The 25,412-nt window shown below is 37.1% G+C and overlaps 2 protein-coding genes across 9 annotated transcripts in view; one reads left to right on the top strand and one right to left on the bottom strand.

Moving 5' to 3' along the window:
- Positions 1-1,184: 1,184 nt before the first annotated feature.
- SOCS4 (suppressor of cytokine signaling 4) lies at positions 1,185-21,539 on the bottom strand. Its single transcript, XM_027570990.2, has 2 exons — positions 21,258-21,539; positions 1,185-7,682 (listed from the first exon to the last, which is right to left on the bottom strand). The coding sequence occupies exon 2, from the start codon at positions 7,588-7,590 to the stop codon at positions 6,268-6,270; it is 1,323 nt and encodes a 440-aa protein (XP_027426791.1). The 5' UTR covers positions 7,591-7,682; positions 21,258-21,539; the 3' UTR covers positions 1,185-6,267.
- Positions 21,540-21,619: 80 nt separating this feature from the next.
- WDHD1 (WD repeat and HMG-box DNA binding protein 1) overlaps positions 21,620-25,412 on the top strand; it is a 58,316-nt gene continuing 54,523 nt past the window's right edge. For 4 of the 8 annotated variants that reach the window (XM_027570891.2, XM_027570893.2, XM_027570892.2 and 1 more), the window contains exons 1-2: positions 21,620-21,713; positions 21,925-22,015. In XM_027570891.2, coding sequence (XP_027426692.2) covers positions 21,939-22,015 — 77 coding nt within the window. In that variant the 5' untranslated portion in view covers positions 21,620-21,713; positions 21,925-21,938. Of the gene's footprint in view, positions 21,714-21,924; positions 22,049-25,412 lie in introns of those variants that run through there. The other 4 variants (XM_027570895.2, XM_027570897.2, XM_027570896.2 and 1 more) reach the window with 3 other exon arrangements.

The following is a 25,412-nucleotide window of genomic DNA, read 5'->3' on the forward strand; positions in this document are numbered from 1 at the left end:
TACATATAGTATGTACATATACGTAAAAATACGTTAGAAGGATGCAGAATCATTACAACATTTTGCTTTGTGTTACCCGTTAGTGGGTCACTGGGCATAGGCATTTTATTAGAAATTTCTTAAACGAAGATTTACTCCTGAGTATGCTCCTCCAGCACACATACTTGTCTTACTGAAAAACGAGCTATAGAGAAACTGCAAATACCCAAGCCTGTTGAAGACTTATTTTTGGACAGGGAAAATGGTCTATGGAAAAGGGTATTAGTGTGACTTACTCTGCCCTCAGGAGTCAGTGAATCCACAGTGCCTTGTGGAGCTATAAGGAAGGCTGAGTCACCAGAAGTCAGTAAACCTATATTTAAAATTTTGGCATTTCTCTTCATTAGGTTATTGTTTTAATTCTGGTATTTAAAAAGATTTTATTAGAGAACAAGAGAGCACAAGCTGGGGGACCCACAGAGGGAGAGGGAGAAGCAGGTTCCCCCCTGAGCAGTGAGCCAGTCACGGAGCTCCATCCCAGGACCCCGGGATCATGACCTAGCCGAAGGCAGACTCTTCACTGACAGAGCCACCCAGGCGCCCCTTAATTCTGAATTTAAAACGTTGTACTGAAATACGAGATTTTCGGTCAAAAGATTTTTGTGCCCAGGTTGAGTGCCTCACCCACCTCACCCCAGTCCTGGTCACTATCAGAGTAACTGACAGCCTCGTTTTTCCATGCTCTCAGCAACAGCATACTGTGTTCTAGAGCTAGGTCATTCCTGTCCCACATGGGCTCGGTCAGTCAACCTTTGCTTGGATACTAAATCCCCGTCTAACTTTTTCACAATTGCAGTGCAGTCTGAAGCCCACCCTCATCAATCTTTGCATTTCTTTCATGTATGTCAGACTTGCAAAGTGATAGGGAGACTTCCACACCTTCCTTCATAAGTGTTTCCTCAATAAATCTCTTGCACATTTAATCACATTTTGGCATCTGCTTCTAGAAGACCCAAACTGACACATTAAGACATAAGGTGTATTTTGAATTAGAAAATGTGTAATATAGATTTTAAAGTTTTTTATTCTTTTTTTAGATTTGAGTGTATGCAGGCATGAAAGCGCGGGGGGGGGGGGGGAGAGGGAGGGTACATGGGCAGAGGGAAAGACTCCCAAACAGCTCTTAGGACCCTGAGATCATGACTTGAGCTGAAACCAAGAGTCTGATGCTTAACTGACTGAGCCACCCAGGTGCCCGCAATTTTTTTAGATTCTCAGTTGAATGTGCAAAGCCAGGATATACAATGTTTTTTAAGAGAGAGCTTGTGCAGAGATGGATAGAATCTTAAGCAGGCTCCATGCCCAGGGTGGAGCCTGAGGCGGGGCTTGATCTCACAACCCTGAAGTCAGGACCTGAGCTGAAATCAAGAGTCAGATGCTTAACCAACTGAGGCACCCCAGGATATACAATGTTTTAAAAACAAAATACAAAGCCTTTGGGTTTTATATACGAAGTTTTAATTAAGAAGTGAAAATTTATTCAGATCAATTTATTTGAACTCATATCCAAGAAGAAACATTCAACTTCAGGATTAGAAATAAAAATGGAAAGAGTCTACTTCTTTTTGGGTAAGGGGAGGATCATACAAGCCCAACTGACAAGAGTACTAACAGTTTTGTGAAGTTACTACTTAAACTCTGTATATTCAAGTATATATCAAGTTCATACTTGGCTTATACAGAATTGATTCAATCCTAGCAAAGCAAGCATAATTTAAGTAAACCTTGAGTTTTACTTTCTTAAGTCTGAAAGTTTAGATTTGATTATAACCACAGCAAAAGTGATTATCTTCACTTCCTGCAAATGTAATCAACTTCTGAAATAACAGGCAAACATCAATTTTACATAAACCTTATGAAGGGCAGGAGGAAACTGCAATTGTTCATCCAATTCCAGAGTCTAAACCATAAATCCAAATTGTACTGTTACATCTATTGTCAAATCAAGCCAAGAAAGCCTATTACAGACTATTAGAAGTGAATGTGAATTTGCAGGGTCCACTGAGGGGATACTTTGAAAATCCATCACGTTATTTTCAAGAAATTACAGAAATTATTTTCAAGTATGCTCCAAGGGTCATCTCTTAAATGAAGAATTAACCTTCAGGAAGTCATGACAAGTATTATTTTTCTACATTTTATATGCTAGGAGATGAAGATAAAGATTTAGGATTGAGTAATCTATTCAAAATTAAAAAATAGATTCTGCTTTTATTTGAAATAGGATTAATGTGCCCCAAATCCCTCTCCGTTGCGCTGTACCCATTAGTCTACACTTCTACTTAGAAGCCAACCCATTTAAAAAGTCACTTCCACTGTGTCGAATATCTTAATATATTAGAATGGCATAGGCAGACTCTTGTAGCATTGCTCATTTCTACTAGGTCGTTAAAAAAAGAAAAAAAAAACCTTTGTGCTTTCCGTTCATTCTTTAGAAATAAAAATAAATGTAAAACTGATTAAAGACCAAAATTGTAAAGATTTTTTTCCAAAATATAAAGTCTGCTTGACTTAAAATCTTTTATTCATTTGGGTATTACTTAACACACAGGGTTTTTTTTTTTAACATTTAAACATTATTCTCCCTGTGTTGTCTCCAGAAATAATTAAGTCTACTTTCCTGTAAAATTTACTCCACTAAAATCAATATATAGCCTATTTGACTCATTATAGCTAAAAGTGACAAAAACGTTTTTAAATGAAAACTAATAGTATAAGAGTTAGGTTTCAAGGTTTTTGTTTCATAGGAAGAAACCGCTCTATTACGTGGGTCTATAAAATGATCCAAACTTGAGAGAGACAGGAAGCTGATAACTTGATTTGTCTTCTTAATGGCTTTGGCTCATGAATAAATGATAATGGTTTGTGTTTTTCTTATAAAAAGAAATGGAATTTGTATGAGTCCCACATTTACTCTACTTTTTAAAGGATTTCTAATTACTTAGACATTCTTTGTATTATTTATAATAAGTCACAACTTTAACTGAAAGCCATTCTTTGACCATTAGCTGAAATTCAGGAAAGAACACAGTTCTGTTCACCAAATCAATAAATCTAACCACAGGCTGACTAAAAGCTTCCTTTAATCTTCTTCCTATTAGGTCTTCCTTTAAATTAAACCATTCTCTCTATGAATTATTTAAGTGAATGGCATGGCTATAGAAAGATCACATAGGATTCTTCATACAAAAATGCTCAAGGAACCTAAAAAAATCCATTCAGAATATTTCAGTAATTAAGAATATGAATCAAGATGCTATAATAGCTTAAAAAAAAAAAAAAGATGCATGGTGGTGGTGGTGGAGTCATCCTGAAAAGCTTGAGAAATAGAAGTCAAGTTTATTTCCTGATTAGTGCAGGATGATTCCCAAAGCGCAGTTAAGTGTCTGGTCCAGACTAGCTATTAGCAGTTAAGTAGTTCCCTTTCACTGTCAAGGCTCTTCCCTGAGGTGATGCCTAAATTCTTAATTTTAATATTTTATCTTGTTTCTTTTAGCTCCATACTCTCTCACCAATAAGCTCTACACATTTCCACCATGCTGATGCTTTCTCAACTCTGGAATTTACACTTTTCAAATGCCCACAAACTTAAGAGTTAAAAAATTTATATTTAGATATATTTGTATCTTTCCTCATGTTCCTCTCATGACTTAGTCACTTTTGTTATATATTCTAATAATTACATATTTTACATTTTAAAAGTAAGTTTGTGAATACTGGATGCTCTTCCAAATGTATCCTCACAAAGAGAAAGGGATTAACCTTTCTAAATTCCAATTCTTCAATGTTTTAAAAATTTATTATTACTCTTTCCTTTTTTCTTCATGGTAAACAATTCCCTTCTCAAGTCTTTACACTTCTACTTTCCAGATTTCTTTTCACTGTAGCAAATACCAAAGGAAAAATACAAACCATTTCAGAGTAAATGAGTCTCTTCCCTGCTCTCATTTATTAGATCATTTACTTCAAGGATATATACATGGCAGTATTTTGAAAATGTTAACAGCTATTAATACCTTGAAGTTGAAAAAATAAGAAAGCCAGAGAAAATATATCACAAGCAACCAGTCTGAATATATGAAAAGCTACTTATATCTTGATTTTCATATAAACTTTTTACCATTATAAAAGACAACATAATTATATTTCATTTTTTCTTTATAAAATTACTCTTTAACAGAATATTTGTTAGCTAGTCATCCCTTAGGTTTTTCTGTACTGATAAAAAGTTACTTTTAAAAGAAAAATATTTAAAACAATAATTGTTTCACAGAAACAGAAAGTCTCATTATCAAAATCTGATAAAAAACTATAATCATGGGTAGAGTCTTACTATTAATGTTCTTTCACCAAAAATGGATATTTAGGAAGTGTTTTATTGGTAAATAAGACAACCTTCTCAGTGATCTACAAAAGTGTCACAATAAAGATGAGGTAGTATGAGACTTTTCTACTTTTGTAAAAGGAAAATATCATCTTTAGAAGAGATATTTATCCCGATATCGGTGTTAATGATATCCTGAGCCTCATTACTCCACAGACAGGTGCCATAATTAGTAGTTACCCTACCTGGAACCAAGACAATCTTGAGATCACTGAGAAAAAAAATGCTAGAAAATGGTAAGAGATTTTCTTGGTTTAATTTTGTTGTCATTGCTAAAAATTTATTTTAAAGCTATTACTGAAAAATACCATCTTTATGTTTACAACAGAACTGCAGGAAAGGGAAATAAAAACAATGATACTTAAGAAACATCTGTTCTAACTTGGAAAGTTGAGTCGTTTCAGTCCAGGTGGACGCAGCTTCCTACTGGACCTAAATTATCATCAAGAAATCAGTTACTATGATATTAAAAAGGCCAATTTGTACAAAGGGTTAGACAGCTCACCAGAAGAAACGACTATCTAGGAAATTACGCGCTGACTCTTTAAAAAAGTGGAGTTAGATAGGTTATCACTCCATTTACCTTTATTATACTGGGATAATGACGTTTCTAAAAATGCTTCCGTATGGGGATAGCAAATTTAAAATATTACTCCTAGTGCCTAGTACTGTTCAGTATGGCATAAGCCATGTAGCTCTCAAAATGTTTCCCTTTTTTGATGCCACAGTAAAGACATGTTAATTCTGAAGACAGGAATAATTATTTGAAACCTGAAAATCAAAACCAATATTAAGTTTCAAAAAACTGAGCTCCATGTTTACTTCTTGAATCTTTAGTGAAGCTCACTTTAAAATACTGAAGACTACTTAGGTCCCTCTTTGGTTACCGATGGAAATTTCTGGCTGTTTATAAAACTGTGGCATCTCCCCAAAAGAAAAGGCTCAGAGTTTCTATGAAAAGGCTAATCAGAAGCAACAGTTCATAAGTAAATACAGAAAAACCCCAGAGTTGCTTTAGTATGTTAGTAACTACTACTTACTAATAGTGTTATCATTATTTTTAAAGCTTCCAGTGAGAAAGGAACAATATTTGTCCTGAAGATAGCAACTCATCTAGGTTGAGTGAAAGACCTATTAAAAAATAAATGACCATGCTACAGGGTAGAAAATAAATTCACCTCTAAAAAGTCATGTTCTCATTTGATTCTTCCTGATCAGATAAATCAAATTTACTAATACTGCTTTATAGTTAGTATTTAAAATGAAAACCCTTCAAGTTTACGTTCAAACCATTTTGTTACCTTTAACATCCCTATTATTTATTAAGTTACAAAACTCAATACATTGGTATGGATTGTGAATTACAACACACTCAGCTTTACTGAAGAACTTTAAAACAACTCTGGAAAGGGGATGGGGAAACTATATTTTATGTATAGGAATGCCAATGGCATAGGTTAACAAGGGAATTTACATGTAGGAAAGGACGTAAGATTATTTTTAAGGAAAAGTATGAAATATAGATTATTTAACTGTGTTTGCAACGCCTACCAAATTTCAAATATCCCTGGATTGTAAGCGAATTACAATTAAGAAAAAAAATTAAGCATACAATCTATTTGGTAAAAACAAAAACCAAACACCTGGTCAAAAATATTCATTAACCCCTAGTGTGTAACTTTAAACAATTAGTTTATCATAAGAAAAATAAACTGATCTGGAAGTAAAATTTAGGGCAGAGATTTATTTCAACTGCCCTTGTAGAAAAATTCAAAGTGACATAAGAAAAATAAAATATTAAATGAAAATATGTATATAATCATTCCCATATTCCCACACTTTCCCTAGCATTGTTCTGGTGCATCAATCCTGAGTACTCTAACTTTTGATTTATAGTGATATTCCTTCAGATATAATTTCATAGAAGAAGGAATTGGAAGGGCATCAATGCCATCATAAGTTGTACAGTTACAAATAACTGTTCTGCATATATGCTGTAAGGAAAAGGGGAAAGTCCGAATTAAAGGAGTGGATAAAAGTGGTTCGAAGAACATACAGGCACTCGGGTCCTTATAATGTTCTAGGAGCCCAGTAATGTCAGGAGAATGGAAGACACAAGGATCATGTGCATCAAAGCTAAAGTTGTGATTCCACTGTTCAATTCTAGCATGAAGAGAACGACTATAGCGTCTGAAACTAACTGAGAATAAATAGTCTTCCTGTGCTGAGTCTCGAAGTAAAAAGGTACCCTCTGGTTTTCCCTCTAGTAGAGCTTCAGCTGCATATTTATCCATAACTCCCCAGTAACATGGATTGTTATTGATCTGAAGGAGGTCTGGTACAAGACAGTGGACATAATCAATCTGGGTATGGTACTTAGGAGGTGTTTCCAACTGCAGGATTTCTTCATCCATTTCCCATTTGGGTTTGTTTCTTTTCCTGGAACTTGTGCAAAGTGTTATAATTTCATCATCTGAATCCATATCACTATCTTCTATACTGTTATTTGAAACCAGGTTCATCACAGAGCCAGTCACAGGACCACCTCTACATGAAGCACTGTTGGCAGTTATGACACAGGGCTGAACATTGGTATGTGAGAAGCAGTTTACCTCTTCTTCCACGTTTCTTCTTTGTTTTAGCTGACCATCCCTCAATTCACTCTGAGACAAGTCTGTGTTTACCCATTCATTGGATTTGGGATTTATAGGAGCAGTGTGTCGTTTAATAAAATGCCACCTAAAGGCTAAATCTGATCGAGGTGGGAAAGGACACTTATCTAACATGAGTTCACTGATATGAATTTTCCTTTTAGATGGAAGCCCCGAAGAGTGCCGACCACTACAATTCTTTATTGGAAAACACTGCCCCACAGCATCTTGCAGTTTCTGTTTAAGAGATCGGCCTAAAAATCTATGCCCACAGGAATGATCTAAATCCAACTCGATGGATGAACAGCTGTGCTTCCTTTCTTGGCTCCTTAAAGGAACTTCGGTTTTCTCTACAGCATTCACTGTTTCAGCATCTGAACAACTTTCACTCTTTTTTGACCAAGATAATTTCTTTCCACTCCACACATAACCGTCCTTTCTGTCAGCACTTCTACTTCGACTAGTTTTGGGCCTTACATCTACATTTTTGCTAATACTTTCACTATTTTCTGCCATTTTAACAAATTATCCACAAATTCCAGTGTTATAAATACTCCTTTTTCAGTTTTTCCAGCAGGAAGTTTCTTCTGGGCACTCTCTGGATGTATCTAAAGGGAAAAAAACAAAACAGCAGTCATTTGTCATTCACTTTTTTTTTTGAGAGAGAGCATGAGTGCATGAGCAGGGGAAGGGGAGAGGGAGAGAGAGAATCCCAAGCAGGCTCCATGCTCAGCGCAAGCAAGTGCACAGGGTGGGGTGGGGGTGAGGGACAGAGGGAGAGGGAGAGAATCTCAAGCAGATGCCACACTGAGCACTGAGCCCAAATAGGGCTTGATCTCATGACCCTGAGATCATGACTTGAGCTGAAACCAAGAATCGGACGTTTAACCAACTGAGCCACCCAGGTGTCCAACTGTCATTTACTTCGCATACAGTAGTTTCTATATTAAATCCCAATCAGACATAAAATGAAAAACCACAACTAGTACAGGAACAAGATAAGAGTACTGGATATGTTGGAAGACAGTGCCAAGATATTTTGTTTTCACTTAAATGATCTGCTTTACCATATACTAGTAATTTCATAGTGCCCGGGAGTCAAGAATCTGCGTTCCTTTCCCACAGCTAATTTTCAGTGTAGATTAGAAAAAGTGAGGCCGCCTCTCTTAGTCCAACTGTATGCTCAAAATTGTATGAACAATTTCTAGTATTGAGGTATATCTCATGCCAATCTCTCCTACCCTTATTTTTATTTCACAGCAGACCAGCCAGTGAATTGTTTGTAAGAGACTGAGAAATACATGACTTGGTGTTTGAGAACCACTACTATGTAGTTCCCTCACTTCTCTCTCCTCGCTTTCCTATTGATTAAAAATATGAACTTTAAGTTATAAAAGCTGTTAAGAATCAAATAATCAGGGGTGCCTGGGTGGCTCAGTCGTTAAACATCTGCTTTTGGCTTGGGTCATGATCCTAGGGTCCTGGGATGGAGCCCCGCATTGGGCTCCCTGCTCCGCGGGAAGCCTGCTTCTCCCTCTCCCACTCCCCCTGCTTGTGTTCCCTCTCTTGCTGTGTCTCTCTCTGTCAAATAAATTAAAAAATATTAAAAAAAAAGAATCAAATAATCACCACTGAACAACAGGAATGCCATGCAAGCATTCCCAATGCAGTTTGTCAACTTATTTCAGTAATTGGTCAACTTCACTATCAGTCTAGGAAGTTTTTAGAAAATGTGGAATTGGATAAAAATTTGTTTTTTACACATACACCTTTGTAATTTTCTTGGTAATTCTGAGAAACAAGCAGATAAATTTCTATAGGCCAATGACTTTCCCATAAAATTGGCTGGATATATTAGAGTTTACAACGTGAAATACTGAGTTTTATTAAGACTAATAGTAATGATTGGTCACAGAGGGGATTAGCTTAACTATTCTTAGGTGGAATAAGATTTAAGCCCAGAATTGGGGGTAAGTATTCTATAATCTCAAATATTTTACAAATGAAATTTGAATTTGGAGACAGAAAATCAGTCTCACTTAGCATACTGATTACAATTAAGTTTCTGATATGTCAGAGGAACATTATAATCCCAATAGTCAAGTAAATGTTTAGAGCCACTTGAATGCATTTTCAAAGCAAGAGGATTTGAAACAAGTATCTGTAGTAGCAAATATGATTGGCAAGTACTTAAAAGTGTGAACTAATGAATCAGACTTGCCAAAGAAAATACTCCATTTCTGAACATTGAATAGCACCTGGTGATTATACAGATTATTTTGATTTAGTGACCTCACTAGTACATACTCATTTAAAATCCATATGGAAAATATTTTTAAATCTGATTTTGGAAGATACGTCATTATTCATTATACCAAAATTTTATTCAACATTATGCTTTGGCTGTTTGTTGATTAAGTTCTACTGAGCAAAAATAAACGAGAAGCAACAAAGTAAGCTGAAGAAGATGAAGAGTCATTGATCAGAATAAACACTTTTAAGAGCTTACACTTTAACATATTTTTCAAGATAAAAAAGTAAGAGGAGCCCCAAGCAAATCCTTTTCATTAATACTACATAGTTTCTACTTTTTTTAGTCAGTTGTGAAAAATATGTTAAGATTTGAAATGCTTGGTGATTTACAAAAAAAAAAAAAAATCAAAATAGCAGTTTATTAAACTCTATGACCAACTTTACTCCACTGGATATAAGCTCCCTCATCTTGCCCATTACCTCTACATTTTACCATTTCTTCCTTCACTTCTATTATCAAAGATAAGCTCCCCATCTCTGTTCTTGATGGCATTCCCACCTTTACCAGGGCCTGCTTCAGTTTTGCTCTCTCAAGTTCTTTTTGCCTTCAATGAAATCTCCTGTAAAATCCTTTAGTGATTCTAATGCTTCCTCTAGCTACTACACCGGCTGCTTTCCATTACTAAATTTCTTAGTATTATAACTTCACTTCCCCTCAAAATGAGAATAGCTTTTTGTTTTCTTCTGATTGTAAAATAAGTAATTGTTTGGTTTGAAATGGCCAAATGAAAATCTTTTTGCTCTATCCTCTCAGAAGTCAACCTAAAACAAGGAAAATATGAGAAATAAAAACACAAATCTTATCTTCAACAGGACTAGCAGATGTCTATAACCTGAATCACAAAATATGAGAACAGAATATGAATGGAGGAGCAGTAAATAACTCAGCAGCAGAGAGGTGGGTAACACTAGGCACACAGATGACATGGATGAGAAGCAAACCAACAGAGTAGGCAAAGTCCAGGACCCAGATGATACAGAAATGTGGGCGGAGAACAGGGTGGAAAATGAAGCAAGTTGAAAATATGCATAAGTACAACAGGATCTCTCCAGTTTTTACTCCTACACTTGGAGGAGATGGGATATTTATCATTTGGAGAAACTGAACTAGAGAGGCTCAGGACTTTGGATATCATAGAGGGTAAAGGGGAGGTTTGGGACTAAAATCAAAATGAAAATTCCTACTTCCTTCTTCCATCCAACTCCCAGAACTCCAGCAGCCAGACTTATAATAGGGGACTAAAAGATACTTTGCTGAAGGTGGCTCCAGTCATTAAGCATCTGCCTTCAGCTCAGGTCATGATCTCAGGGTCCTGGGATTGAGCCCCGCATCGGGCTCCCTGCTCGGCGGGAGGCCTGCTTCTCCCTCTCCCTCTGCCTGCTTGTGTTCCCTCTCTCGCTGTGTCTCTGTCAGATAAATAAAATCTTAAAAAAAAAAAAAAAAAGATACTTTGCTGAAGAAATAGAATGGCCAAAGAGAAAAGACCTCTAAATGCTGACAGCTGGGACTCTGTCAATAGAAAGCTGAGGGTTGGGGGAGGTGCCTGGGTGCCTCAGTTGGTTGAGCAATCCAAGAGTGGACTCTTGATTGCGGCTTGGGTCATGATCTCAGGGTTGTGAGATCAAGCCCCTTGCCAGGCTCCATGCTCAGTGGGGAGTCTGCTTGAGATTCTCCCTCACCCTCTCCCCTGTGCGTGCGCACGCACACACACACACACTCTCTCTCCCCAAAAATAAATAAGTGAATCAAAAAAACAAAACAAACCTGGAAGGCCACCCAAGCTTGCCAGTCCACAAGTCCCACATACTCACACACAGCTGCCAGGCAGCATTGTTGTGCTTCATTCACTCCAGAATATGAATGAATAGTCACAGGTCATCAGACTTTTGAGGAAAGCCTCTAACATAAACAACAGAGGCTAAAACAAAAAACTTAGAGAAAACAATAACCACAGAAAGGGCAGAAAATAAAATTGATTTCTTCCAAGTTAAGAGAAGATATTAAATCTATGAATGAGTAAGAGGAGTTTGGGACAATCAGAGAATAAGAAAGTTTTGTAAATTAAAAATATGAATACAGAAATAAAATATTCAATAGGAAAGTTCAGAGAATAAACTGAGGAAATAACAGGAAATAGGAAAAAAATGATTAGAAAAGGTTAAGAAAGCTACAGGATCAATACAGCCATTTCACAGAAAATAACAACAAAATGAAGGGGGGGGGAATTACAAAAGAAACTGTATCAGAAAATATCCCAGAACCAGAGGATATGAGCCTCCATAATGAAAGAGTCCACTGAGTACCCACCACAATGGGGGAAAAATACACACTGAGCTACATTATTCTAAATTTTTAGAATCCTTGAGATAAAGAGATACTCAAGTTAAGAGGGTAGATGTCGTGTTGTGTTCTTACTACAGTTAAATAAACAAATAAATCCAAGCCAAAAAATATATGAAAATGAAAAAACAGTCTTCCTGAAGGGAAAAGAGTCACAAAGGACTGTAAATAAATGGCATCTGGTTTCTCAACAGTAACACTGGAAGCTAGAGGCTAGTTTTGGAAGCTAGAGACTAGTTTCCAACTTCGAAGAGATAACCAGCCAAATTATCAATCAAATGAGGATAAAATAAATTTTCAGATATGCAAAGCATCAACAATTTTACCTCATATTGGAAGATAAGTCTTCTAAAATTAGAGTGTACACCCACAACAGAAGACATAACATAGGAAATAAGATATTTAACACAGGAGAGAGGAAATGTGAATTCTTAGGATGATGAAGAAGGAAAATCTCTAGACAATAGGGTATCCCCAGAGCATCTAGTCCATAGAATCACACAAGGCCATAGGTTCCAAGGTGGAAGATCTTGAGAAAAAAAAAGAATTGACTTCTGGAAAATTCAATTGAGAAGAATGCAAACAGAGGAAGAATTAGGTAATTATTAATCACACAAAAATTCAAGGGTTATACAAGAAAGAAAACAGAGTTGTAAAATACCTGGCTCAGCAGTGAAAATATCATTTACATATTCATCAAAACTGTGATATAAATGCAATAAGGAAATGGGAAGAAAGGAAGGAGGGAGCGTTAAATCCTCATCTATCATAAAAGGAAGTCAAGTGATAATGTCTAGTAATTGATGAATCAAGAAAGAAGTATTAGCATATGATTTAGAAATATAAAGGTAAATATCAGAAAAAGTTAAAAGATTGAAAGTGATGCCTTTGGAATGGGTAGGACTGTAGCATTTACCTTATCTAAGCTTTCAACTTAATTTTTAACCTGGGTGCATATATCATTTTGATGAACATAAATAACAGTAATTCATACTCATCATCAATTCAAACGAAGCTTAAAATTATGAAAAAAAACCCCCAAACCGTCCATAATCCTACCGTTCAGCAGTAATCATTTTAACATTTTCATTATCTCTGTGCATATATATGACAAGAACGCAGTTCCACAGCACAGTAATGGTGGCCACTAGTAGTATGGTTTGAGTCCAGTTTATTTTATACTAGCCATAGGACTTGAAACCTCTCAGTGTTTTTAATCCGTAAAATAGAGATATTGATGCTATCTATTTCATTCAGCTGTTGGGGATTAAATGAAATAATGTGTGTAAAGTACTCAGCTCAGATCCTAAACGTATTAAGTAATCAATAAATGTTCTTTTAAAAAAGAAACAGATATTAGATATATCTGTTTCATATAAGCCAGTTTAATAGCAATTATTCATGGGGCACCTAGGTGATGCAGTCATCAGAGTGTCCAACTCTTGTTTTCCACTCAGGTCCTGATCCCAGCCTCGTGTCCAGCTCTGCACTCATGGCGGTGTCCGCTTGAGATTCTCTCTCCCTCTCCCTGCCCCTCCCACTTGTTCTCTCTCTCAAATAAATAAATCTTAAAAAAAAAGTAGTTTATAATGACGACATCACAGACTACTTCTGTCTCTAGTCCAATTCTAACTAAAAAGTTTTAATTTTTAGGAGAATAACATGTTTCAGTGAAAAAAGATCAATATGCCAGATATAGCTGGAACTTAAGAGACCATGAAGCTAGAGAACAATTTGACATTTTCCCCTAGAGAACTAATTTCCAGCCTTATTCTACATAAGCTAACATGCCAACATAACAGATTTACTTTGACAAGGCTTACCAACTTGTATATAATAGGTACTAATCAGTTAAGTATCTCTGGATTTTTGGTTAACTGTTTTTACATGTGCTAATGCTGCAGGTGTCCATAAAATAAAGTGACATACCATAGCTCTAGATGAATCTTCCATACATTTACTTGTACTTAAAGAGTTAATGCACAGAAAATCTTGACTTAGGTTTGTATGTATCTCAGAATAATAGCCTTCTATAAATTTCACATAGCTATTCTGCTAGAAAACTGAGTTCATGCTTCAGAAGTCCCTCCTACTTTTATAAACTATGGCAAAAACCTGATTTGGTAAAACATACCATATCAATATATGGTCCAAAATGTCAATTAAATGACATTTTGTTGTAGTCTTTTTTTTTTTTATTTTTTGCTTTTTTTTTTTTAATTTTGTTTATTTAATTGACAGAGAGAGAGAGAGAGAGAGAGAGAGAGAGAGAGACAGCGAGAGAGGGAACACAAGCAGGGGGAGTGGGAGAGGGAGAAGCAGGCTTCCCGCCGTGCAGGGTGCCCGATGCGGGGCTCGATCCCAGGACCCTGGGATCATGACCTGAGCCGAAGGCAGTCGCTTAACCAACTGAGCTACCCAGGCGCCCCTGTTGTAGTCTTTAAAGCAGTAAGAAAATTTAACTTCTATTTATATTTGTATAAATATTAGAAAATTTAAAATTCATTAATATTGATTATATGGTTAGCAATGTTCCCATCACAGTCATCAAATAGTTATTACTTGTTGGATGGTGCTCTGTTCCTGAAGGAAGAGTGAGAGTTCCAAAAAGCTGAGGACCTGATGGCAGCCCTCTCCATTTCTTTGTTTACCTATAGTGGACTGCACTTGGTTCCATGTTGCCGGAATAGATTTGTGGATTATATTACCTTAAATAATAGAATCTTAAGAATACTTTGTAAATAGACACAATCATAGAAATTTTATAACATATTAGGTTTGTTAGTTACCTCAGAGCAAGGTACTGAAGTTGTTGAAATTTAAGGTGTTCTAAAATTGATGATCTTTCCTGGGATAGGTGGCTCTCAGAAGCTATTTAGCAGATATATTAAAAAAGAAAGGCAACACAAAACACTTAACTGTCACTTCCTGGTATAGGTAACATCTTAGTTACTAAGAAAGTAATTGCTTAAAAAAATCTGTGCTACAGAGACATCTTTTTAGGAAAAGGATATTCAGAATTTCCTTCACTATTACGATTTCTTTACAAAAATGATAAAAATGCATCATATGTATAAACTCTCACATCTTTACACTTAGACACATGGAAAAATAATTTTCTAATCTCCTCCACAAGTTTCATTAAATCTTAAAAATCTTTTTTTTTTTTTTTTGAGAGCGTGCATGCAAAGGGTGAGGAACAGAGCAGAGGGAGGAGGAGAGAAACTTAAGCAGGCTCCACGCCCAGTGTGGAGTCTGACATGGGGCTCACTCTCATGACCCTGAGATCATGATGTGAGATGAAATCAAGAGTCAGACGCGTAAGGTTAACTGACTGAGCCACCCAGGTGCCCCAAACCTTAAAATTCTTAAAAATAAAAAAATTCAATCACACTGTTCTCACTAAAAATAACATTAATTTTTAGTGAGAACAAAATTTTTATTTTTCTACTTTTAAAGACTAAAGATGAGTTTTAGAAAAGTGCTTTTGTGTCTTGCCTATAGAGGTAAAATCTAAATGTAAAAAAAAGTGTTGGGTTCGTTCTAAATCTGAATGAATCCTTTCAAACAGCCTATCATTAGTCTTGGAATTTTACAAACTTTGTATAAATGAGGCAGAAGAGATACAAAGTGATAAGAAAGTGGCTTTACTACCATTTTTTTTATGTATTATAGAAATCAACGATCATAATTTAAAAGGTGCTGACAAATCAAAGATCTTTGTTGGTAACTGCAAAGCTTTTTTTTTTAAGAGGGTGAAAAAATCACTTGGGAGAAGGCTGCTTTGGCTCTTGATTCAGTAATTAATTTTTTATGAAGGCAGCTAAATTACATTGCTCTGGGGAGTACACAGTGACATCTTTTAAAAAAATTATTTCTTAATGAGGAAGAGGCAAATATCTAAAAAGCAAATTTATATAAAAGCCATTGTCAAGAAAGCAAGCTCCCAGATTCCCAGAAGTCATTTGATCCCAGATTCTACTGCAAGGACAGTGAGCAAGAATTAATATGCAACATGGCCATTCTACTAACAAAGATTTAAATAACATTTAATTAGTTCTATTGAATAAGGCCAGGTAGGTGATTTTAATTCAAGATTTCTATAGAAAATTGTTAAAAAGCCAATAATTAGGGATGCCTGGCTGGCTGGCTCAGTGGGTAGAGCATGCAACTCTCAATCTCAGGGTCATGAGTTTAAGCCCCATACTGGGATGGAGTCTACTTAAAAAAAAAAAAAAGCCAATAATTAAAGGGTTAAACTTCATCTATCTGAAAAATTCTTTGTATCTCTGTGACATTGGCTACCAGAGTACTGTAGTATATGTTAATTATTCATTGAACAACTACTTTATCTACAATGCTGATGATATCTAAGACCAGAATTCATATAAATACTAAATTAAAATAAATTTGATCCTAAAATCATTATTTATTACACTACATAAAGAATTTATAAATAATTACTCTGATAGTAATTCAGGTCTGGGAATTTCCTCACCAAATCCACGACTCCAAAGTTTACCTGCCACTATGTGTCCCAAAACTCCCTGAAAGCATTCTGATCATAGGCTGTGATATCTGAATTTGATTCTGTGGGTCATAGTCCTTAACATATGATCATAGTTTGATACTTGAGGAGGATTCTGTGGAGACATTTAGGGCCCACAAATGGAATATACTGGATAGTAGATGACATATGAATTCCTTGAAATGTTAAGGAAAAACAATGAAAACCAGGTTTGTTCATATGAAAAAAATCTCTGAAATAAAAAAAATGTTTTTTGTTTTTTTTCTCATTACAAGAGCAATACAGGTTCATTTTCCAGTAAATATTTTATTTTATTTTTTTAAAGATTTTATTTATTTGACAGAGACACAGCGAGAGAGGGAACACAAGCAGGGGGAGTGGCAGAGGAAGGAGCAGGCTTCCCGCAGAGCAGGGAGCCCGATGCGGGGCTTGATCCCAGGACCCTGGGATTGTGACCTGAGCCGAAGGCAGACGCTTAACAAGAGCCACCCAGGCGCCCCCCTTCCAGTAAATATTTTAGTGCCTGCCATTTTCATGCTGCCAAGTCAGGGCTCATGGGACTTAAATGATTAATAAACAAAATGAATTACTGATTAGTACCACTACGTCCTCCTCCTCCCCACACCCCCCACTTACTTTCCCAGTTATTGCTTGCTTATGCCAGTGTCCCCCAGTCTGTACTTTTCGTGGACACTAGTTCTAAAAGATGTTAATACACATTCTAGAGAGATGGGGTTTCCTTGTTAAACAAATTTAGGAATGGCTTTCCCTATTAAATATTATAATGTATATTTAGCAAAAGGTTCTGAGAGGTCCTTCAGGTAAGAAGTCTGCTTAACCCATAGTTTCCTGTACTTAGCTCACACAAATAATTTTGGAGCAAATTTTAGGGGAAATATTAACTTGGGCTAATATTTAAATGATTATGCATTCCCTGAGCATGCCAAAGAGAAATGGCCAGGAACCTGTCACCGAAGAAGGTTAATCTAGAGTGAAGAGAGAACAGAAGAACCTGTCACTGAAGAAGGTTAATCTAGAGTGAAGAGAGAACAGAAAACTAAGAGCTGGCAGTACCTGGGCTTTTAAAAGTGGAAGGACCTTAAAAGAATCTTAGAAACCAGAATATTTAAGATATATGATTGTAACTCTTTAGGGAATAAACTGGATTAAACAGATTTTTTTTCTTTCCAATTTATAATTTTGTAATTATAAAAACTATATATGCTCAGCATAAAATATATGGAACATTCAGAAAAGTTTAAAAGGGAGGGAAAAAAACTATACTTCAATTACCTAAAGGCAGTCAATTTAGACATTTTGGCTCATTTCCTTGAAGTCTTTTTTCTTGTAAGAGTAATTTAGTCTAAAGAGAAAATTTTAATGTTTTAAACATCTATAAAAAATTAACCATCTACAGTTTTTCACTCCATTATATTTAAAAATGAAGCATGGTGCCGATGAAATAGCATGAAGGGCTAAATCATCAAACATGGGCTAAAATCCAGACTTTGTCACATATTAGTTCTATCACCTGATTTTAAAATCTCATTTAGCTTCAGTTTTCACATTGTAAAATCTGGATAATTCCAGTGGCCTGATGTTTTTGCCACCAGGATTAAGATGTATGAAAATAGCATACACTGAGATTAATGAAAATGCATATTAGCTACCTTCTAGTAGTACTCAGAACTTCTCATGTAGAAATTAATTTCTAAAAATGAGACGTGGAAAAGTGACAAAATTAAAAAAAAAGGAACAAGAGGAAACAAAGGCCACATATAAGGCTTGAAAATCTGAGGCTGAGGAGGCTTCAGCATTTCTGAAATATCATAAAGTATTTTATATTACTCTTGATATTAAATACTGTTTTTTTAAAAAGTTAAAAAATTTTAAATTCTTTAAAAATATTATGGATGTAAATAACCAAACCTTTAACTTAAAAAATGTAGTTTCTTAAAAAAAAAAATGTAGTTTCTTGCAAGCTAACTTAGTAAATACATAGATTTCAACAGAAAGAGTAGGCAAAATTTTTTTTAACTACTATAAATTAGTCTTTCCATTGCTTTATAATAATTACATATTCTTATATTTAAGCTTGGGTGACAAGTTTTACTAATACAAGTTTTAACAAACTAGTATAAGGTGACTCTAGACTTAAATAAAATGTTTTTATGTACTGATGTGTTTTACTAAATTCTAAGTTTTATGGTAACAGTTATGATATGGAGTGACAGTATGGTAGACTATCTTGAATCAGAAGGTAAAAGACCTGTATGCTCTATTTCTCGTTTCGACATTCGGTAGGAGTGTGACTTTGGACAAACTATAACCTCTCTGAGTCTTGGTTTCTTCACCAATAAAAGAGTGATTATATCTGTCTTGCTGTGTAAGGATCCACTATCCATGTAACAACACAATCAAATACTGTGGCTGTCTTCAGCCACAAGAACTGGATAGCTGGGAACAGAACTTTAACTGTATTGCCTTTTATACCTTAGGAAGTTTATACATATGCAAGTATTATTTACTCCAAAAATAAATTAAATAGGCTGGAAAGTTTCAGGACACCTTCAGAGATACACAAATCTTCAGATTTCTAAATTGCCTTTGATATTATTTTCTTCAATACTGTTCTCCTCAGTTATTTTTTATTTTTGTTTTTTTAGAGAGAGAGAGAACACACATGTGTGAGAGAGATGGGGTGGGGGGGTGCAGGGGGAAAGAGAGAATCTTAAGCAGGCTCCATGCCCAGCACAGAGCCCACTTGGGGCTCAATCTCATGACCCCCCTGAGATCATGACCTGAGACGAAATCAAGAGTCGGATGCTTAACCGACTGAGCCACCCAGATGTCCCTCGCCTCAGGTATTTTAACACTCTCTTCCAGCCTTATCTTTCACATAATTAGTGATTTTTACATCAACTACATATTTTATTGAAAAGGCATGTTTTAAACCCCTTCCATAAGGCAATGCTGATATGCTTCTTAAATAAACTGAGTCTCTAAGAGTATATGATGTAGATAATAGTCATCGCCATCAGCAGAATGGTAATATATTCATGTTTTCTCACCTTCTTGCCCTTGAGAACAATATTTGTGAGCATAAGGGTCCTAAAAATGGTTGCAACAGAGCAAAGCTAACTAATCTCCACAGCAGTTTAAACTGTGTCATTTTCGGTGAGTTCATTCAGCTACCCACTCCTATGAGACACGCACTGTTAATGATAAATAAATCCATTTGGAAAATTTTGACAGCCAGATCAGTGACAGCTACAATGGATTTTTTTAAAGACTACATTATCCTAAATAACCACACAATTTTGCTAACATTTAAGTTACATGCATTTCATTACCACACTGTCTTGTACATGTTGTTTGAATGTCTGTTTCCATCAAGACCATGAACTCATTGACATAAAAATTTGTTGGCATTTGACTGAAAGAGAAATGCAATACTAGCAAAAGTAATACTGAAAAATCTTACAGGATAATTATTTAAACAAAACAAACTCTATTTTAAATAAAAGCACTAAGTACCCACCCAAAGTACTCTGTTAATAACATCAGACATTATTAACAATTAATTTTATACATCCATGAGTATCTCCTATACACTAAAACTAACAATCGATGGAAGTAGGTATCTCCATTTTAGAAATAAGGAATCTGACATCAGAAAAAGTAAAGCATATTCAAGGTCATACAATGAGTAACTGTCAACTCTAAGGCCTAAGCTCTTTCCATACATGTGAAATTTGTAAAGGAAATTTTTCTTTAACCTATGGATCAAATGACTTGATTGCTAGGCAGAGTGAAGGGAGAGAAATATAGACACCATTCATAGTTTTAAAGTCACAGGGTTTATAGATGTCATAGTTAGGGCATTTTATACCTATAACTCTTATTTCAATTTACAGATTCTTCTTATGCTGAGCTCTGAATAGCACTACCTTGAAATCTCATCAAGATATATTCAATACAGAGACGAATATTAAGAGTTCATCTTCAATTCCATAGTCTATCTAGTGATATTTACTTGGATAAAAAAATTACACATCAGTCTATCTAAAAATTAACGAATGATCTCCAAATAAAGTCACTCAGAAAGAGTAATCTCAGGTATCTTTTGTTGTTATGGGAAATCCACAATAGTTTGGCTATTTTCCCACAAATCCCAAGTTCATTTTCAGCCAATCATTCTTCCTCTTCATTAATATACCATACTTAAGTATCTAGGAAGCCTATTTGGAACCCTAGTACTAAAAACAACCTTCACAGAATGCCAAGACAGTAAGAACAATAGCACCGTTTGTGTAACTGTGTAACTTTTCACAATGGAACTAGATTGAAAAACAATGGGGAAATATCTACACCAGAAAAACGTCTCACTTATGTCATAAACTAGAGTCTGACGCAGACTAGAAGGTGGGTACCACAAAAATATGTAACTGTTAAGGTATTCATCAGACTGTTCTGCCAACACGGGAGAACATGGGGAAACAAAGCATAAACTTAATGGCCAAGACCTTCGCTCAGATTGTAAGGAGCGAAGTATTCAACAATATACTTTAGTTCTCGCTCTTCTTTTAGCTCTAAATATGCAGTTCAGTGAATTTTAGGTGGGGTCTGAACGGGGAAATCCAAGTTACTTTCTTCTTAAGGAATATATATAGAGTCCCTCCCCCCCCCCCCCCCGCCCCAAATAAGCATTAATGTGCAGGCCATACCTCTAGGAACTGAGAACTGGGATTAAAGTCTTCCCTCCTTTATCTCTATAGAAACGACAAGATGAGGGCACGAAGGATGCCAGGATTAAAGGTTTGGGAAGGGTCTCGCTCTCCTCGAGAGAAGATGCTCAAAGACCTCATCCTCTAACCGGGCCCCAAGGAGGAACTGGTCACGTACAGGCACTCGGATACGGTTGCATGTTAGGAGAGCCTGGAAAGTGATAGCTGACCCCAATCGGCAAGGCCGGGCAGCAACCACCCTTCCCCCACTCACCTCTCAGAGCGCAGCTTAACTGGGGCTGTCCGAGTAACTGCCGCCATCACCATCGCCATCACTCTGAGAGCTCGCTAAGGTGGAGAAGGGAGACCCAGCCACTCCTGCACCTCGTGTAGATCTTAAAAGGCGGACGCCTTTCTGCAAGCCCCCACCCGTCGGCGTTGAGTTCCTGTCTCACACGTTGCGGTCACCGCCTCCACCTGCTCCCAAAGCGCTGCCATCACTTCCGTGTTCGGCACCCTCCCTTTCTTCCTCACTCTCCCAGCAACCGGCTTTTTCCCTGGCAGGCGGCGCGCAGCTGACGACACCACCCGGCGACTTCGGTCCGCCCCGGCGCTGGGCGTGGGCGAGCGGGCGCAGGCGCAGTGTAGCGAGCACGCCTGAGCGCGGGAAGCGGCCTTGCGCCGACGCTTGCTACGCGCGTTTCCTCGGTGGCGGAGGTCGGTCCGGTTGGTGAGTAGTCAGTCCTTCACGCTGTTGGTGTCCGGGTAGCGCACCGAAGAGAAGCGTGTCCTTTTCCCGGGTATTGTCTGACAGACCCTCTACTATATCTTGTTTGTGCCACTGGGGGAAAGGGGCCGCCGGGAGACTAACTTCCCTTCTCCGTCAGCCATCGTCTTCCCTCACCTTTAAAATAATACTAGCTTTTATAAAACATTTTTAGGTAGGTAGAAGAAAATGCCTGCCATACAGAAGCCGATGAGATTTGGACATACAGAGGGACATACAGATGTCTGCTTTGATGATTTGGGGAGGTAAGGTGCTTTGGAAAAAAGGACGTTTCGGGTGTAAGTATTAGAACTTTTGTTGTTATATGTCAGAAAAGTAGTCGGTCCAAAATGACTCACCCAGATAGAAATAAGGCTGAAATCTAAAATGGCACATATATTTTCCTTAGATTTATTGTTCGATTCGGACCGACGTTGTAGTTTTAGTATCTCGAAAAAGTTAGCAAGTGTAAAATCTTATTTCCAGAGGAGTTGGAAAGATGTGACCTTTCCCTCATCTCTTCCTTTTGTTGACTTCCTCTCTGCGTCCCACATTATTATTTTGTCAGATCACTAGCTGCCTACCTGTCAAATTCAGTGGCCTGTTCTATCTTTTTTGGTGGTGTATCTTTCCTTGGCTTTTGTGATGCTGTTTCGTTTTTTCATTGCTGTTTTTAACCTTTTGACGGCTTTTTAAAAATTTATTTTTTAAATCAACATATAATGTATTATTAACTTCAGAGGTCGAGGTCAGTGATTCATCAGTCTTATAATACCCAGTGCTCATTACATCAGGTGCCCTCCTTAATGTCCATCACTCAATTACCCCATCCCCCCTTTTGACAGCTTTTTTTCCAACTTATTTCCTCTTCTTGATTGCTAAATTGTGATATTTTCCTGGAACCCGGGTCTCTTTTATCTTTTTAAGTCCCATTCCTCTGCAGTACTATCCAGTTGTGTGGCTTCCACTGTCACTCCTGTGTTGATTCACTCGTTGAAAAAATATTTGCCTGTCAAGTCTGGTGGAGGCTAGAGATACAGTATGTACAAAGCACAATCTATTCCTTAATTGACCTTAAAGTCTTTTTAAATTGACAGACATTGAGCACAAATTAATCACAAAAGTAAATGTATGTTTAGAAATAGTAAGTGATAGGTGCAATGATAAGCATGTTTGAAGGGAAGTTGATATAGCTTGAGGAGGCAGGGAAGGTTTCTCTAAGGCATTGTTTCTTGAGATGAGATCTGAATATTGAGTAGACATTAGGGAGTAAAAAGAGATGGGGTGGTGATGGCAGTGAGGTTGTCGTAGTGACATTCCGGACAGAGGGAACACTGCAAAATTCCAGTGGGGGTAGGGACCATGCTCAAAGGACTGAAAGAAAGCTAGTGATGCCAAAATGTAGAGTGTGATACAGAGGCTGATGAGGGATGAATCTGTGAAGGTAAGGTAGTGGGCATCCTATCCAGGACCTTCTGGGCTTTATTAAGGAATCTTGTTTTTATTCTAAAAGCAGTAGGAATATATTAAAAATTTGAAGCAGAGAGATGGGATCAGATTCTTGTTTTTGAGAAGTACATGGAGGATGAATTGGAGAAGTAGAAGTGGATGCAGAAAGACTGTGGGTATCTGTATTAGTGTGGCGGAGTGTGATAGAAGCTTGGACTAGAGAAGATGTATATGGAAAAAAGGATACATTCAGGAAATACTTAAAAGGTAGAATCAGTAGGATGGCTCATACATTAAAGACGAAGGAGAGGGAGATATCTATATTTTTGGATGTTACATTTGGGGAAATGATGGTGCCATTCACAGATACCTGAAATGCTTGGAGAGGAGCTTATTTCAGAGGTAGAAAGAGGGTGGAGATTATGAGTTTACATTTGGACATTTGGAATATTTCTTTGAGATCAACTAGAGATGTAGACAGTTGGATAAATGGGTTGAAAGCTAAGAGAAGAAATGTAAGCTAGAGACAGAAATCTATATCTTTTTTAAAAAAAATTTATTTGAGAGAGTGTGAGAGAGAGAGAGCACAAGCAGGCAGAGTGACAGGCACAGGGAGAGGGAGAAGCAGACTCCCCACTGAGCAGGGAGCCTGATGTGGGACTCGATCCCAGGACCCTGGGATCATGACTTGAGCCAAAGGCAGACGCTTAACTGACTGAGCCACCCTGGCACCCTAGAAAACTATATCTTTTGCTGATGCCTACTGGATTGAGGTCCTGGCTGGAAATCTAAATGTGGAAGTTATCAATAAGTAGATATTTAATGCTATGAACTTAGATGAAATCACCTAGGGAGGGAGTAAATGTAAAGAAAAAAGGTTCAAGGGCTAAGCCCTGGGACACTCCAAAATATTTAGAGATCAAGTTAGGAAGATCCAGCTAAGGAGACTAAGAAAAGGTGACTAGAAAAGTAGAAAATCAAGAGACAAGAATGATGTCTAGAAGGCAAATGAAATATAAGCATTTTAAGGAGAAGGAAATAATAAACTATGTCAAATGCAGGTGGGTCAAGTTGAGGACTGAGAATCCACCATTAGATTTAGTGATGTGGAGGCATTAGATGATCTTGAGCTTTTTTTATGGAATGGTAATGAAAACCTTGTCGCAGTGGATTCAAGAGAATGGAAAGGAAGGAATTGGAGTTAGTGAGGATGACACACTAAGAGTAGGTACCCCTACTCTTACCCCTACTCAAATTCCTACAAGGAATTTGAGGTCAGGAAAGGTCTTTGTTTTAAGGTGAGAGATACAGTATATGTATGAGTGGGGATGATCCAACAGAGAGGGATAAGTTGATGTTAGAATAGAAAGAGGGAGAATTGCTGGAGTGATGGCCTTCAGTAGGTGAGAGGGGCAACAGTATAGTGCACAAGGGGGAGACAGTGGCCAAAGATAGGAGCATGGTCAAATTCACAAGTGGAGGGAAGGAGCATGTAGGTGGGATAGGGAGAACGTAGATGATTAGAAGAGAGGGAAAACTGAAATGCCTAGGGAAATGCTAGTTGGAATATTGGGCAGCACTAAAGGCCTACTTTAGGTTAGTGATCATGAATTTAAAGTGAGACCATACAACCCAGTTAGGTGTTTTTCTGTAGCCATGTTTAGCTCTGCAAGTGCAAACTTTTTTTTTTTTTTTAAAGATTTTATTTATGTATTTGAGAGAGAGACAGAGAGACAGAGAGCACAAGCAGGGTAAGGGCAGAGGGAGAGGGAGGAGCAGGCTCCCCGCTGAGCAGAGAGCCTGACAGTGGGGCTTGATCCCAGGACCCCAGGATCATGACTTGGGCCAAGGGCACACGCTTAACCAACTGAGCCACCCAGGCGTCCCAAGTGCAAACTTATTAATAGGCATAGAGTTGGATTTAACCAGCGTTGGGATTTTGCCAGGTAAGTATGACACAGTGGAAGAGGGCCAGAGAGTTTGAGGATGAGGCAAAGGAGTGATTTTAAGGACAGATTGGAATCTAAGCCAGATTAGGAGGGATGTGAGAATTTGAAGGGAGAGACAGTGAGGAAGTAGTTTCAATAGATTGTAGATCCTAATAGAAATAAAAATTGTTGAAGTTGGGATATTGAGGGTATAAGGTGAAAAGATAAGTGATTAGGATAATTGAAATTGAAATTATGATGCAGTTGCAATATTGATAAAGAAAAA

Source organism: Zalophus californianus, chromosome 6 (genome assembly GCF_009762305.2).
Source record: "Zalophus californianus isolate mZalCal1 chromosome 6, mZalCal1.pri.v2, whole genome shotgun sequence".
Classification (NCBI taxonomy): domain Eukaryota; kingdom Metazoa; phylum Chordata; class Mammalia; order Carnivora; family Otariidae; genus Zalophus; species Zalophus californianus.